The 14689-nt window shown below is 45.9% G+C and overlaps 1 protein-coding gene across 4 annotated transcripts in view; it reads right to left on the bottom strand.

The window, feature by feature from the left end:
• Positions 1–14689, bottom strand: part of Galk2 (galactokinase 2) — a 94735-nt gene that overhangs the window by 29241 nt on the left and 50805 nt on the right. For all 4 annotated transcript variants that reach the window (XM_042688014.1, XM_042688012.1, XM_042688013.1 and 1 more), the window contains exons 6-7: positions 7145–7243; positions 5599–5751 (exon numbers count right to left, since the gene is read on the bottom strand). In XM_042688014.1, the coding sequence (XP_042543948.1) occupies positions 5599–5751; positions 7145–7243 (252 nt within the window). The remainder of the gene's footprint in view (positions 1–5598; positions 5752–7144; positions 7244–14689) is intronic.

Raw genomic sequence — 14689 nt, 5'->3', positions numbered from 1 at the left:
TCGAGTGGTTACCTCACAAGCTATCATGAGACTGAGTAAGATAAAAAATAAAACATGAATCACCTTGTCTGGTCCAAAAAAGGCATTCTAGGAGGATCCATTTCCTTTCCCCTAGCCCTCTCTTGCCTCTTTAGTAAATTCTTCCCCATTTGGCTTCCCTTTTATATGCCCTCACACACACAAACGTTCCCTATTCTCAAATTCTTGAATCATCATTTCTCTGTGACTGTCACCGTCCAGCAATGAGAACCAGCGGCCTAGGCCTTCACTAACCATCCCAACCCTATGGCCTCCCAAAAATTCTTCCACAGCTTCAAAAGACACTTGCAAATCCACTCCTCTTTCCTTGGTCCTCTTAACTTTCAGCGAGTCTGGGATGCCAGGCACTCTTCAAAGCCACCTTCGAGCTCTCTGCTGCATGGGCTGCACTGCGTTGGCCCTGCTTCCCTTTCACCTTCGGCTCCATCTACCATTTCCTCCCTCAACTGGCTTTTCCTCTTTTATTTAGTTGAAGTCAATGCCCCAGCTTAACACAGGCCTTCTGATCTTCAGCTGCCATATTCTTTGCTTCAGGAAGCTGAACTTAGATCTTGGGTTCAAATCCTGTCTCAAACCAAATCTGGTGGAGGCTATCATCCTAGTCAAGCTGGAATTCACGGTATGGTAAGATTCCATGAAGAGGTTCCATGACCTACCTTTCCCAGTCACCTTCCACCTTGCTGGCTCCACACCTTTCAGTGACATCTCTATATTTGCACGCATCATTTCAGCGTGAGCCTGTAGTCCTTTCCTTCCTCATGCCTGCAGGCAGGGGAAGGCTTCTGAGGACTGACCACCCACCAGGCCGCAGGCAGACAGCTGGGAATGGCACAACTGGCCCCTCCCCACATGGGGATCACAGTCTATTTGGGGGGGAGGGTACGTTAGATAAAAATCACACGGTGGAGACCATAATCCAGCTGTAATAAATGGATAGAGCTGAAAATTACAGGATAGGGTGAGCGTCTATGTAAAGCATTTAACCTAATAGGGCAAGGGGCAGGGAGGAAAGGGGCCCTGGAAAACTTCTCAAAAGAGTAACATGCAGGACTGGGGTATGGCTCAGTGGGAAAGGGCTTGCCCTGTATGTGTACGGCTCTGGGTTTGATCTCAAACATCACCAAAACAACACCACCACCAACAAGGGGGTGGAAGGGGGGGAGAACAGTATTTGTGCCTAGAGTGAAATGAAATCTAACACCAAAGGCCTTTTATTCAACCCTTTGCTATGGCTTCTCTCATCTCTCTCCCCTTCCAGCCCACCTTCCTGAAATCCTGCGCCCACTTCCCTTCAATCAAGTCAGAAGTTCCTACTGGCAGACTGATGTTCCTAAGATCCCTGGCCTCTCTTCCAAAGCCAAGCCTGGGAGGTCCTTCGTCCGGCTGAGAAGGAAGGCCCTGCCACTCCCTGGCTCCACTGGACACGCATCGCCTTGTCCGCTCTGCTGTGTGCCTGGAGTCCCCGTTCTCCAGAAACGCCACTCTCCTCTTGGCAGACTGTGTCTGACTGAGCCAACAGAGTGAGTGAAATTGACCACATTCCTGGGTATTTGGTTTTTCTCTGCTGAAATACAAGGAAACGGCAAAGCCCGGAGAACATTAGGCCAACTTCGCACATTCATTCTATCAGCAGACAAAGAATGAGTTCCATATGCAGCACTAAGCGACAGGAGCTGAGGAACTGGGTGGGTGATGCCCCTTAACCAGACAGGATCTCTAAAAAGTCGCTGTAAGTCTCCCTTGGAGTGTCAAAGGACCACATGAAACTCCCTCTGTCACTGCATCTCACGTAAGTTACCACAAAGAGCTCAGGATACGCAGGAGGCAACAGTACAATTCCTCTTCCATTCCTGACTTCCCATCATACTTATTATTGGCATCACACATTTTATCCCTCAGTGTAACGAAAGGATACGCTCTTTTATAGACATAAAATATTTCTGGAAAAGCTCACACCATGAAATACATGTAAAATGTGAAGAATTTTGTGCCCATTAAAAATCCTTGGCTACTTTTTTAATTTAAGAACATAAACATGCGCCTCACTTAAAAGTATCACTTACGCAAGTAATAATTATAACTCTCTATTGAGTTTGTTTTGAAATGTTTTTACTTTAGTTCAAATGCTCTACAAGACTGACTTTTAATGAATCTAAGCCAATTAAGTGTGTGTGTGTGTGTGTGTGTGTGTGTGTGTGTGTGTGTGTGTGTATGTGTGTGTGTGTTTTCAGACAAGAATTCTCAAGGTAGCCCAAGCTGGCCTCAAATTCATGATCTTCCTTATATTTGCCTCCCAAATGCTATGATTACAGGTATAGGTCACCCTGTCCAGCTTCAACTAGTTTTGAGAAGATGATGTAGAGAGAGAAAGAGAAAGGAAACGAGCAAAGAAGGAGCTGTCAACATTAAATCGACGTAAATGATCTTTATTGGTTTACTGTACTTTCCTGTACTAACTAAATATGAAAAGTACTCAATTTCAAAAGAGGATTTTGGAAGGATAGGAAGGTATGGGAAAATAAGTGTTATTCATTACCATCTTCTCTTGGGGAATTCTCCTGGATGGCTACTTCCTATGGCTATTTCCTATTCCTATGAATATTCCATTACTATTGTCTGGAAATGAAAAGGCCATCCAGGTTGAGATCATCTTCTTTACCTTTTTACCTGAGAGTTAATTTTCTTATTCAGTAAGAGTGTCTTCCAAGAAAACTAAATTCAAATTGCCAAAAATGGAATCTCAAAACAGAATCTCAGCAGATGCTCCTGAGCAAAAGCTTATTTTCCTAACACCAACCTTCTGGCTACAACCAGTATCAACAGGTTATCTTTAACTCCCTTTTATACCGAACCCTGGATGCTCGTGATTTGCAGAAGCATGATTAGCAAATGCCCTACACCGTGATGCGGTCTTCACTTTCCTTCCTCCACATTGTAAGAGAAAAACTATTCTTTTTTTTTCTTTTTTGTCGGTCATGGGGCCTGAACCTTGGGCCTAGATGCTGTTCCTCAGCTCTTCAGCTCAAGGTTAGTGCTCTACCACTTGAATCACAGCACCACTTCGGGTTTTCTGGTGGTTTATTGGAGACTGGAGTCTTACAGACTTTCCTGCCTGGGCTGGCTTTAAATAGCAATCCTCAGATCTCAGCCTCTTGAGTAGCTAGGATTACAGGCATGAGCCACTAGTACCCGGCGGAGAAAAACAAGTCTTTAAAATAATGTGTTCTATCTACATCAGTTAGAAGGAATGTGTTCTAAAAAAGCTACATACAGATGCCAAAGTACCCCTCAAATGCACTTTTTTACGGTTAAACTCAAAGACATCCTCAAGAATAGGAAGTTCTGAACCAAGCACCAGTGGCTCATGCCTGTAACCCTAGCTACTTAGGAGGCTGAGATCTGAGGATCACAGTTCAAAGCCAGCCTTGGGCAGGAAAGTCCATGGGACTTTTATCTCCAGTTAACCACCAGGAAACCAGAAGCGGTGCTGTGGCCCACGCCGTAGAGCACTAGCCTTGAGCTGAAGAGCTGAGGAACAGCATCTAGGCCCAGGGTTCAGGCCCCACGACCAACAAAAAAACAACAACAACAACAAAAGACTAGCACTCTAGTACTTGAGCCACAGCTCTATTTATAGCTTGTTCTATATACTCTCATTGGAGAGACTTTATTGTCTGGGCTAGCTTTTTTTTTTTAATCTTTTTATTATCTTTAAGTAGTTGTACAAAGAAGTTCCCATTCTACAAAACAGTATATGAATACAAAGTGTCTGGGCTAGTTTTGAACTACAGTCTCAGCCTCCTGAGTAGCTAGGATTGTAGGCATGAACTACAAGCACCTGGCCTTCTTCCTCATTTTGTGTGTGTGTGTGTGTGTGCGTGTGTTTGTGTGTGTGTATGTGTGTGTGTATGCGTGTGTGCGAATGTGTGCGCGTGTGCACACTAGTCCTGAGGCTTAAATTCAGGGCTGGGGCACTGTCCCTGAGCTTCTTGTTTAAGGCTAGCACTCTGCCACTTGAGCCACAGTTTAACTCTTGCCCTTTTTATGTGTTGGAGATAAGTGTCACGAACTTTCCTGCCTGGACTGGCTTCAAACTCTGATCGTCAGATCTCGGCCTTCTGAGTAAGTAGGGTGACAGGAATGAGCACCTGGCTCTTACCTTCCTCTGGCATCGTTGGAAGAGGACTCTCAACACGAACCCATGGAATTGGTTTTAGCTCATCTGTGGCTGTGGTAGAGGATATCTTAATTTCGTGATAAAACCTTGAAAACAATATTGTGTATGTTTTGAAGTCTCCTTAGGAAAACTACACTTACTCATCAACCTCAAGATAAAAAGTCAACAAAAGTAACCCCTCAAACAAATAAGACACTAATTTCTTCCATCTCCTGAAAGAGGAAGTGTGTCCTAAAGGGGGGAAAAAAGTTCATTGAACCCTTGCTATTGAAAAGTTTACTGAGCTACTTTTCTTGAATGTAAACACTGATCAGATGCTATGAAGAGCTTACTGTTAAAAACGTTTTCCTACATAATCTTTAGAAATTAATGAGTAAATTGTGGTTGAAAGCCAGCCAGGGCAGGAAAGTCCATGAAACCCTTATCTCCAATTAACCAGCCAAGAGCCAGAAGGGGAAGTATGGCTCAAGTAGTAAAGCACCGCCTTGAGTGAAAAAGCTAAGGGACAGCACTCAAAAGCCCTGAGCTGGAGTCCCATTGCCCCTGCGCCCTCCCCCTCCTCCAAGACCTTGTGGGACTGGTAAAGGTGACAGCAGCGGAAGAGCCAGTTCTGTACCGAAAAGACTGAAAACAGCACAAGGCAGAGAAGAGTTCCTTGGCTTCCAGCCGGTCTCCTCCAGTCCTGGATTCCCCCCAATAGCATGTCGTTTCTGTGTCCCTTTTCACAGCACCAGGTTACTTAGCACCTGGCTAAATGCTAACCTTGTCTATTTGGTATCCTCCTACTTTAACTGTCCGTGCTGTCTGTCTGTAAATGCTGAACCCTGTCTGCTGCTGGGTGTACCACAGCCGCTTGCTGAGTACTTCTGGGATGGGTCGTGTGAACTGTGGAACAGAGGACCCCAAGACTCCCGTGTGTCCCCACCAGGCTTGTATCTCTACCAGCCACGGAGAAGTCTTCTGGGTGTGGGGAACTACACTAAGCCGCTAGTTTTGAAATGACCGGGTATACCTATATGAAAACAGCACATCTAGGGAGACCAGCAGGGTAAGAACCAGGAGGGAGGGGCTGACAAGATCCCAGTGGAGGAAACAAGACCAGCTGTTGTCACTCACTCCCCAGTGCTAACCCACGGCCTGCTGCTCCACAGACATTCCCCGCCCCTTTCTCCTCCACGGTGGAATCCAGAGGACCTCCCGGCTAGACAGATGTATTGATTTATCTGTTTGGAAGCAAACTGCTCCGCACCCAGTGACCTTCGGCTAGAATGCCTCTGCCCTCAAAATGTTCCCCTAGAACACTGGGAAGGGAAGACGTTAGTACCCCATCATGAAGTGAAAAAGAGCCTATTTGGGGTTTCACTGGTTGGTCGCGTTCGTACCTTCGCAGCCAGTCGACATTCCACCACCCTGACGTTGAAGTGGGAGGTGGCGGCTTTGTTCATCTGCACACAGCTGTTGGCAATCACAAACACCGCCCCGCTCGGGAGCTTCACATCGGTTGCCCTCAGAGGATTGAACTCTATCAGCTTGGCCTATTGGAAGAAAAATGACACGTGAGATGGCATTTATTTGAATTCAGAAAATACCTTAGCAGCACCTGTGCATTTGTTTTCCTGAACAAGTCTTCCCTCGAAAGGCCTTCATTCATTCACATACTATTTATGGACACCCAGGGGCTGGACTGGATGCTCGAGAGGGAGAGACAACTCAGACACGGGCAAGCGGTACCTCTGCCCTCAGAGCCTGCAGTGCAGAGGAAGAGGCAGGCAAGCGCCAGCGCAGCTGTTTCCAGCCTAGGTTACAGAGACACACAGGAGAAGCACCTGGCCAGGTCCTGGTGAGTGCGGTGTCCTCTGGAGAGGGAAATCTAAACTGAATCCTACAGGATGAGCCAAACTAGAGCAGAAATCTTGAAGAAAAGAATGTCAAGAAGAAATTGCTTCTGTGAGTTCAGGGGCAACAAATAATGTGAGGGTGTTAGCAGGGCCTTGAGTTTTAAAATCTGGCTGGGCCTTGGAGTTTGGGGAGCGAGAGGGAAGGCAGAGACAGGAGCAGCGGGGGGGGGGGGGGGGGGGGGGGGTCAGATGGGGAACCGAATGCTTTGTAGGCAAGGCTGTTCAGACTCTACACCTCATCTCCACGAACGGCAAGGCTGGTGCCCCCATGTCCGTTTGGCAGGCTTCGTCCAAACTACCCAAAGTGTTTTCTGAGTATTAAGGCAAATTTCCTCATGCCTTGTGTCTTTGGCTTAGGGGAATCAACAACAAATCTTCTTTATAAGAAGGAATGTAGGTGTTCTTGGACAACTGCCAAGCCTGTAGGAGTCTGATGCAAAATTAAGGCAAGATCTTAAAGAAGTGTCTGTTTCTATTCTGGAAAGGGGCATTTTATGGGCAACAAGCAAACCTTCTGCCCCATTTGGAGGACTTGAGAGCCAAGGGGAAGTGGTACACAGCTGAGGAATTCATTCCTGGCTCACGGTCAACATTTTTGTTCCTACCACTGAAGCCCCAAAAATGCTGACAGAAAAATGATACCAAAGAGTAAATTACAAAAAGAGGGGCTGTGAGGAGAAATGGTAGGAGAACTAACACGTGGCTTGAAAGCCACCATGGGAGTATGAAAAGGCCACAGGATGGAGGGATTCAGGGCAGGGGTCACGCCGGAGGCCCAATAACTAGGGAGCCCAAATACCTTAACGACAAAGGCGAGAGAAAAATTGATTTGGGGTATGATTCCAAATACTGAAGGTAGAACAGCAAATTAACTAGCAGCAGCCCTGAGCTACAAAGCAGTTGGGCAATCTCCTACAGTGGAGCCTAACAGAATGCGCTGCCTATCCCTAGCATGCTAGGGATCTCAAGGCCTTCCTCTCCATAGTCATTTCCTCTCAGTTGGTATTTCCAAATAATCTGTGCCACCTACAGTTCCTTCTTCTGCAAGAAATGATATGGACTGGTCCATGCCTCCTCCTTCAGTGCCAATGTAACGCTCACTCTTGGCACAGATTTCTGCCAGTTCCACCTGGAAAAGCAAAAATGGATTTATTTGAACTGTGAATATAGTTATGATCTATTTCTCACCCACTTTTTAGTCCAGACATGACACGTAGGTTTGAACTCCAGGGCCAACTCTCAAATTCACTGGGACAACCTGTTAACTGAGGCTCTGGACTGCCATTGAACCTGGTAGAACATACGGAGATGAGCTGCCAGCTCTGCTGTGGGTGTGGAATGAGAGGAGGAGACACTGCTTGTGCTCTCTCTATGAGACTCCAGAGACCAGCAACTTCCCCAGTCTTTCTCTTTAGACTCCATCCCTGTCTAGACATATCGCTGAAAATCTCAGGTCGGCACTCATTCATCGCTGCTGCAGCTCCTTTTGTCTTCTGCCACTGGACTATTCCTTACGCAGCCTTCCTAAAGCCACACTAGGATCACAGTTTCTATACTCGAAAAGTGATGCCGTCTCCCTGACATCACCATTGAACGTAAGGATAGGACCTTTCACTGGGCACTTCTTCCAACCACGATAAAGAGGCCCGATGGATGAACACGGTTCTGATCCAAACTGAAAATTTCAAGAAGACTGCTCAAGAATCTATAGAAATCAAATCCAGTTAGGGCTGGGAAGGTGGCTCCGTGGTAGAGCACTTGCCTTGCATGCCTGAGGCTCTGGGTTCGATTCCTCAGACCACATAAGCAAAAAGAAAAAAGCCGGAAGTGGCGCTGTGGCTCAAGTGGTAGAGTGCTAGCCTTGAGCTGAAGAGCTGAGGGACAGTGCCCAGGCCCAGAGTTCAGGCTCCACGACTGGGCCCCCCCCTCCCCCCAAAAAAAGAAATCAAATCCAGTTAGATCTGTCAGACTATCTCACATATATTAATACAGCCTGGTATTACTTCTCCCCTGCTGACCCTCAATAGCCAACTTGTGGGCCTCATTCACTGGGCTGCTTGCTACGGTAGTCACTGAAACGCTCCTCCACCGTGAGACCTGTTTGTCCCCACGTTGACATCCACTTTCTTTGAATGCGACACATGAACGAACACATGATCATTTCATGTCTTCACTCTCACCGCTATTCAATGAGCCAGCCCCTCAATCTTCTAAGGCTAGATTCAGAACTCTCTGTCTTTGTTTGACTAGAAGATATTTGGAGCATAATCACTCTGAAACCTTCATAGACAGCAGTCCCTTCTTGTCTGCATGGTTCGCCAAGAAGTCTTGAGTGATCTAAGGACTTCTGTGTGCCCTGCGTCCCACCATGCCAAGCACGCGGTAAATTCTCACTAAACACCTGCTGCTTTCATTTTGAGAATAGTGGCCCAAACACCATCAGACGGCGTTTGCAAAGTGTCAAGTTTCTTACTGGTCATGTGCGTCCACTCACATTAACGTTGCCTGTGACATGAGGTAAACTTGGGATGTTGACATCAGGGGCGTTGCGCGTGGCACGCTGACACACCGAGCCACATACCTATCCATAATAGGCACATTAAAAATAAATTGGCAACCAAAAGGTCAAAACACTCAGCACATACATACACAGCACTGTATGCAGCCCACGGTGATTCGTGAGGAGGCCTGGGTGCCCATCCTGCCGTCACAGGATGCCACATTACCTCCTCCTCAACAGAAGGTGACAAGTGCTTTTACCAAGGGCCACGCATGTGCCGAGTACGCCGTGACTCTCCTTCACGCCTCCAACAGTACCACCTCTCCCCTTACACAGAGGAGACCACAGGGCTGAGACGCACATTAACTGCATCCGTCTACCCCTCGCCTGAAGCCTGTGTTCCCTGCATCCTGAGCCTCCGATTACTTTCCCCAAAAGTAGAAAAGACAACCCACTTCTTTACTTCCGAGTGATGTGAAAAGACCAGATTTGCCAGTGTTTAAACAGCAAAGAAACTACAGTATGAAGTCTATGCCTCTTATTTTTGAAATCTCTTGATGTGTGACAGTTGTATACGGGATGAACACAAGATATTAATTTCTCAAAACTATCTAGAGAAATGCAGAGAGCCCCTAAAAGGGCCCCTTATCTTTGTATCGAGAGGACTCCACCTGCAGGACAGCGGACACCCCTGTTCCTTGGTTGCCACCTCTTTTTTTTTTTTTTTGGTCGGCCGTGGGGCTTGAACTCTGGGCCTGGGCGCTGTCCCTTGGCTCTTCAGCTCAAGGCGAGCACTCTACCACTTGAGCTACAGCGCCACTTCCGGTATTCTGGTGGTTTATTGGAGATAGGAGTCTCACCGTCTCTCCTGCCTGGGCTGGCTTTGAACGGCGATCCTCAGATCTCAGCCTCCTGAGTAGCTAGGATTACAGGCGTGAGCCACCAACGCCCGGCAGTTGCCACCTCTTGTAACACTTTCTAACAGGTTAATCAGAGAACAGGATGGACAATACCCAACAGCTCTAAATGGAGAGAATAAATAAAATGTAAATAAAGAAGTTAAAGGATAAAAAAAGCCAAGTGCCAGTGGCTCATGCTAGAAGCCTAGCTACTCAGAAGGCTGGGATCTGAGAATCTCGTTGGGAAGGTGGACCAGGCAGGTTGATCCAAGAGTTAGCTCCAATTAACCAGCAAAAATCCAGAAATGGAGGTGTGGCTCAACTGTTGAGTACCAGTGCAAAAGAGTATGAGGCACTGGTACACACAGGCGCACACACACAGACTCTCCCCGCTCTCTCTCTCTCTCTCTCTCTCTCTCTCTCTCTCATAGATGTCTCTGCATTTTACAAATGAGGGAACTTCCTAGGTTTATGGGCTGAGATTAGGCCAATGATTACTACAGCCACAGTTAAAATTCTCTTAATTGCCATACTATGTACTATGGAGAACCATGACTACCATCTAGCTGCAGGGTTATTGTGATAATCCTAAGAATTAAATAAAAACCCCTCCAATAAGAGCAACTCACAGTGCTCTAAAGCCCTATACATTGTCTGAGTTTGTTAATTTTACCAATGAGTAAATCTGTGCAAGAATTTGAAGCCCAGTGTGAAGTGGAATATAGAAGTGTTCAGGGAAAGACAATTGTAAAGATTCTGGATACCCCCACAAAGGCCAAATTACAATCTACAGTAATAAAGTCTGAGGAAAACGGCAAATTGTATGCCTTGTTTGAAGTATCCCAGACTGACTGGGGAGAGAAGTCCCTACCACTAAACAAAATACGCCTATAGTGAAAACCTCAACTGCAGGCTCAGCAGCTGGCTCCCCAGTGAGCCTAGCCCTTCCCTCTGCTGCCAGCAGCAAAAAGGGCAGGTCCTAAAGGTTAGGGGAAAGCAGAAAATTGTGAAACAAAGTTAAAAAGATGTGAGGGCGATCTGGCGGTGACATCTTGTCACCCCCTGATCACCGGACTGGATTTGGCTGATCGATCTGGCTGGCTAAGCGGTCTCCCCTTCCTCCACGTACGTCCCCTCCAAAGCTGCGCTTCAGTTGAAGAGGCCCAGTCTTCGGTCAAGGGTATATGAGTAGCTGCACTCCCCTGCTAGAACCTCCAAACAAGCCCTCACGGTCCAAGTTCTATTCAAGGAAACAACTACATAATCAGACAGTAGTACAAAATCATAGCCCAACACAGCGATGGCATGACCTGCACTCAGTCATTCGTGGAGGGGCTCAGTTGCACCAGGATGCAAATGGAGGTAGAGAAGGAGCGTCTGTCATGCTGAGTGAGATACGTGAGTGCCCGCGCCTTCTCTGCCCTTGGTGACACTGGATATAGAATCGTGAAAACATCCTCCAAGAATGATAATCTGAGAGACTTGCGAAGGCACTACATCAGTGCTCCGTAGTTACTTATACTCTATAAAGTCTCAACTGACTTCACAGGAATAAGCAGCAGCTGTCAAAAACACATTAACACAAGTGTACAGAAAAGAAGAATGCTGGAAGCTAACCACAGAAAACTCAATAGGAATGCAGGCGTCCAGTTCTGGGACCACATCATCTTTCTACATGATGGCTGAGGAGGCCTAAGCCTTTCCTAGTTCTTTGCACCCCACAGACACAACAAAACCTGAAAACTGTGGAGCAAGATCAGCAAAGCTCTAACAAAGCTGGGGGGGGGGGGGTCCACCGTCCTTCCTTCCAGTCCATTGTCTTCTGCTGTTAACCAGAGCACTGTGGCCACCGCAGCTCTCCATCCCTTCCTTCTGAGCATCATTAGGGAAGACAATTTGCCAGAGAAACTTTGCTAATATTTGTGGCCCGCAATTAAGTATCTATTCTGACTTCTGCCCTCTAAACAATTAGAACTTTGACATTATTCATAGACCATCTTTATAGAGTTACTGGAAGTACTTAATAAGGCTACTTTGCCTTTCAGTGGTTCTCTTGGAACAGCCCAGGGACCAAAAGTCACGTGGGCTCCACAAATTAATCAGCTTGCCCATTCACTGGCCAGTGAGACTCAGGGGAACAGGGTTAGACGTTAGACTTAACAGTCACTTAGAAGCGCTAACGATTCACGGATGTGCTGCCTAACTAAGCCTAGATATTTATACGAACAATAAGAACAAGAAAAGAGGCGATATTAATACAGTGAGGTCTAACTTTGTTTAGCTGTGTTAGTAATGAGATTGTTTTTAACCAATCAGATTGTTAAAAGGTGAATTACACAAAAAGAAATGTTAATCTTTTGCCTCTGAGAAGCTTAACTATTCTGAACATACCTGAATCAAGACAGACTCAAATTGCCATTGATGAGCTACACTAAGTTCAAGTCAGGACAAAGAAGGAAATCAACAGTCCCATTCATTCACTCAACCATTGTTTAAAGGGTGTCCCATGGACAGGTGAACAACCCAGTGGCTGTTCTCAGAGGATATAATAGCAACACCGTCTTCCGGTGTTTTGCTACTACACTACACGCTCCTTTGGAGACACTCTAGACTGTGCCATGGAAAATAAAAACAGTAGTAATCATGAGCCTGCTATAATTTTAATATAAAAGGAGGAGAGAGTTATTTTTGCTTCACATCTCTAGCATAAAGAGATAAACCTCAAATGGTGCTGTGGCTCAAGTGGCAGAGCGCTCGCCTTGAGCTGAAGAGTTCAGGGACAGCGCTCGGGCCCAGAGTTCAAGCCCTACAACTGACCAAAAACAAACAAACAAACAAACAAAAAATCTGTTAAAAAAAAAAAGAAAAGGAGAGAGAGATACCTCAAAGGAATCAGTAACTTTTGTACTCTTTTACTCCAAGAGCAATTGTCTGAGGATACTGAGAATCAGTTTCCACAATGAGCATAGCAGATACAACTAATAACCCTGACGATTAAGACTGACAAGTTCCAGTCAGTACTACAAGAGAAAGAAATTTTTTTTAAAATGGAACTCAGCGATGGGTGACAATGTTGTCAGACACCTTGTATTCAGATACTGTTTTGTAGAATGGGAATTTCTTTGTACAACGACTTAGATTATAGAGGGGGAAAAAAAATTGGAGCTCAGATACTAAAATCAACAGAAACTAGAGGAGCAAGGCTCTGGAAAAGGACACTTGAAAACCTGCTAAAATCCCCAAGCATCAAACGGTCTCACCAGGACAGAAGGAGACTGTCCCACTGCAGAGTGCACGGTGGAAGGAACTCAGAGGGCAGCACTGCGGACACTGGGAATGCCCCGGGGGCAGAGTCCGTCTCTGAGTTGGTGTACATAGTAAGTGGCAGATCCAGGACTTGGATCCAGAACTCGAGACACTTGGCTCGTGCTTTTAAGCATAATATTACATTTTACCCTTAAGAGAAGAATGTGGGGAATGGATCACAAGCTCCAAATTCAGAAACTCCAAATTTTGAGTTTTCTGTCCTTATCTCTCACTAAGGCAGACAAACACAATTCGTTACATCCCTTTCATTGTTTAAGTTCCTTTTAAAAAAAAGGGAAAAAAGTGGGAAGCAGCAGTAAATATACACCAATGTAACTGTGATTGGGAAGATGTGTGAGAGAGCTGCAGAAGAAACACATTCCTGTGGGAAGGTGGCAGGAAGGCGGCCTGCTGAGCCTGATGGACTGGGACAAGCAGATGACCCCCGGCACTGCTACTGAAATGCCAGAGGTCTCCGATGCCTGTGGTGAAGGCTGGTGCTGCTTCCTGGTCTGGCAGATGGTTATTTTGGTTCTGATCTTCCCCAAATGCTAAATAATGATGATAATAAGGCATGGGCTGCCGGTCTACAATCTGTGGCTTGGCAAATGTTATCTTGGAACCGCACATCCCTTTTCCAGGGGCCCCACGTGCTCCATGGCCGGGGGTGAGAGGTCTTCATATTATGTTTTCAGCAATGGAGTCTGGTCTGGCTTGAAACCATAGTCTAGAACTTTTGACTATAAGCCAATATAAACCCTTCAGGAGAAGGTAAAGAGAGGGCACTCAGAAATTATTATTTCCCTTTCCAACATACTAACAAGCATAATAACAACTTAGAATAACACCTAGTAACTCTGATAACACAGACTAAATACAGATATAGACACAAATCAAAAAGAAAAATAGGGGCTGGGAAGGTGGCTCAGCGGTAGAGTGCTCGCCTTGCATGCATGAGGCACTGGGTTCAATTCCTCAGCACCACATAAGCAGAAAAAGCCGGAAGTGAGGCTGACGCTCAAGTAGTAGAGTGCTAGCCTTCAGCTGAAGAGCTGAGGGACAGCGCCCAGGCCCAGCTTCCAAAAAAAAAAAAGAAAAAGAAAAATAATTTCCCTGAACCATCATCTGAATCAACCAAATACATAACTCAACCTATGCATTTGCCTAAGACAAAGGAGTTCATTGGAAATGACTGTCAATCAGGACTACTTAATTGATTTTAAACTTCTGGCTCAACAAGCAAAAAAAAGACTATCATTCTACTATTTTATGACAGATATACAAGGCTTATCTTCTTCCTCCAATGGTATGAAATTAGAAGGCAGAAATATGCACCAACCTTTAATGGAAATAAATTAGGGATAAAAGAGAGGTCTTGGTAGCCACTGCCCCTCCCATTTGGTAGCCATTTACATGACCTAGGAAGGCATCCCATGTCCTTGCCTCCTGCACCTCATTACCACCTCCCTGTGTCATAGCTCCATATGAAAATTTAAGAGGCAGGGAGTGAAATCCAGAATATTCTAGAGTAGAGTCCAAGAGGAATGGGGCTGCTGTGATAGCTCTGGTGATGCCCATATTGTGTTTAGGAGACACACTTCTGTATCAGAATACAATGACCGGCAGAGCCTGTTAACAGCGAGGAGACACAAGGAACTGCTCAAATGCTTAAACTGAGGTCAACAATTTCAACAACTGGAGTGGAACGGTCCTTGAATAACTAGAATGGACTACAGCTGCGGGAGAGGACAGGAACTCACCAGAGGTTGAATCAGCCCTTATGAAGAGCACTCCTCAATAAATGGGGATAAATGAAATAAATTATCAGAACAATAGCCTTTGAAGTAGCAATATTACAAAAAAGCCAAAA

This window comes from Dipodomys spectabilis, unplaced genomic scaffold (assembly GCF_019054845.1).
Source record: "Dipodomys spectabilis isolate Male_0828 unplaced genomic scaffold, ASM1905484v1 ptg000108l, whole genome shotgun sequence".
Classification (NCBI taxonomy): domain Eukaryota; kingdom Metazoa; phylum Chordata; class Mammalia; order Rodentia; family Heteromyidae; genus Dipodomys; species Dipodomys spectabilis.
This window is presented reverse-complemented; position numbering and strand designations above follow the sequence as displayed.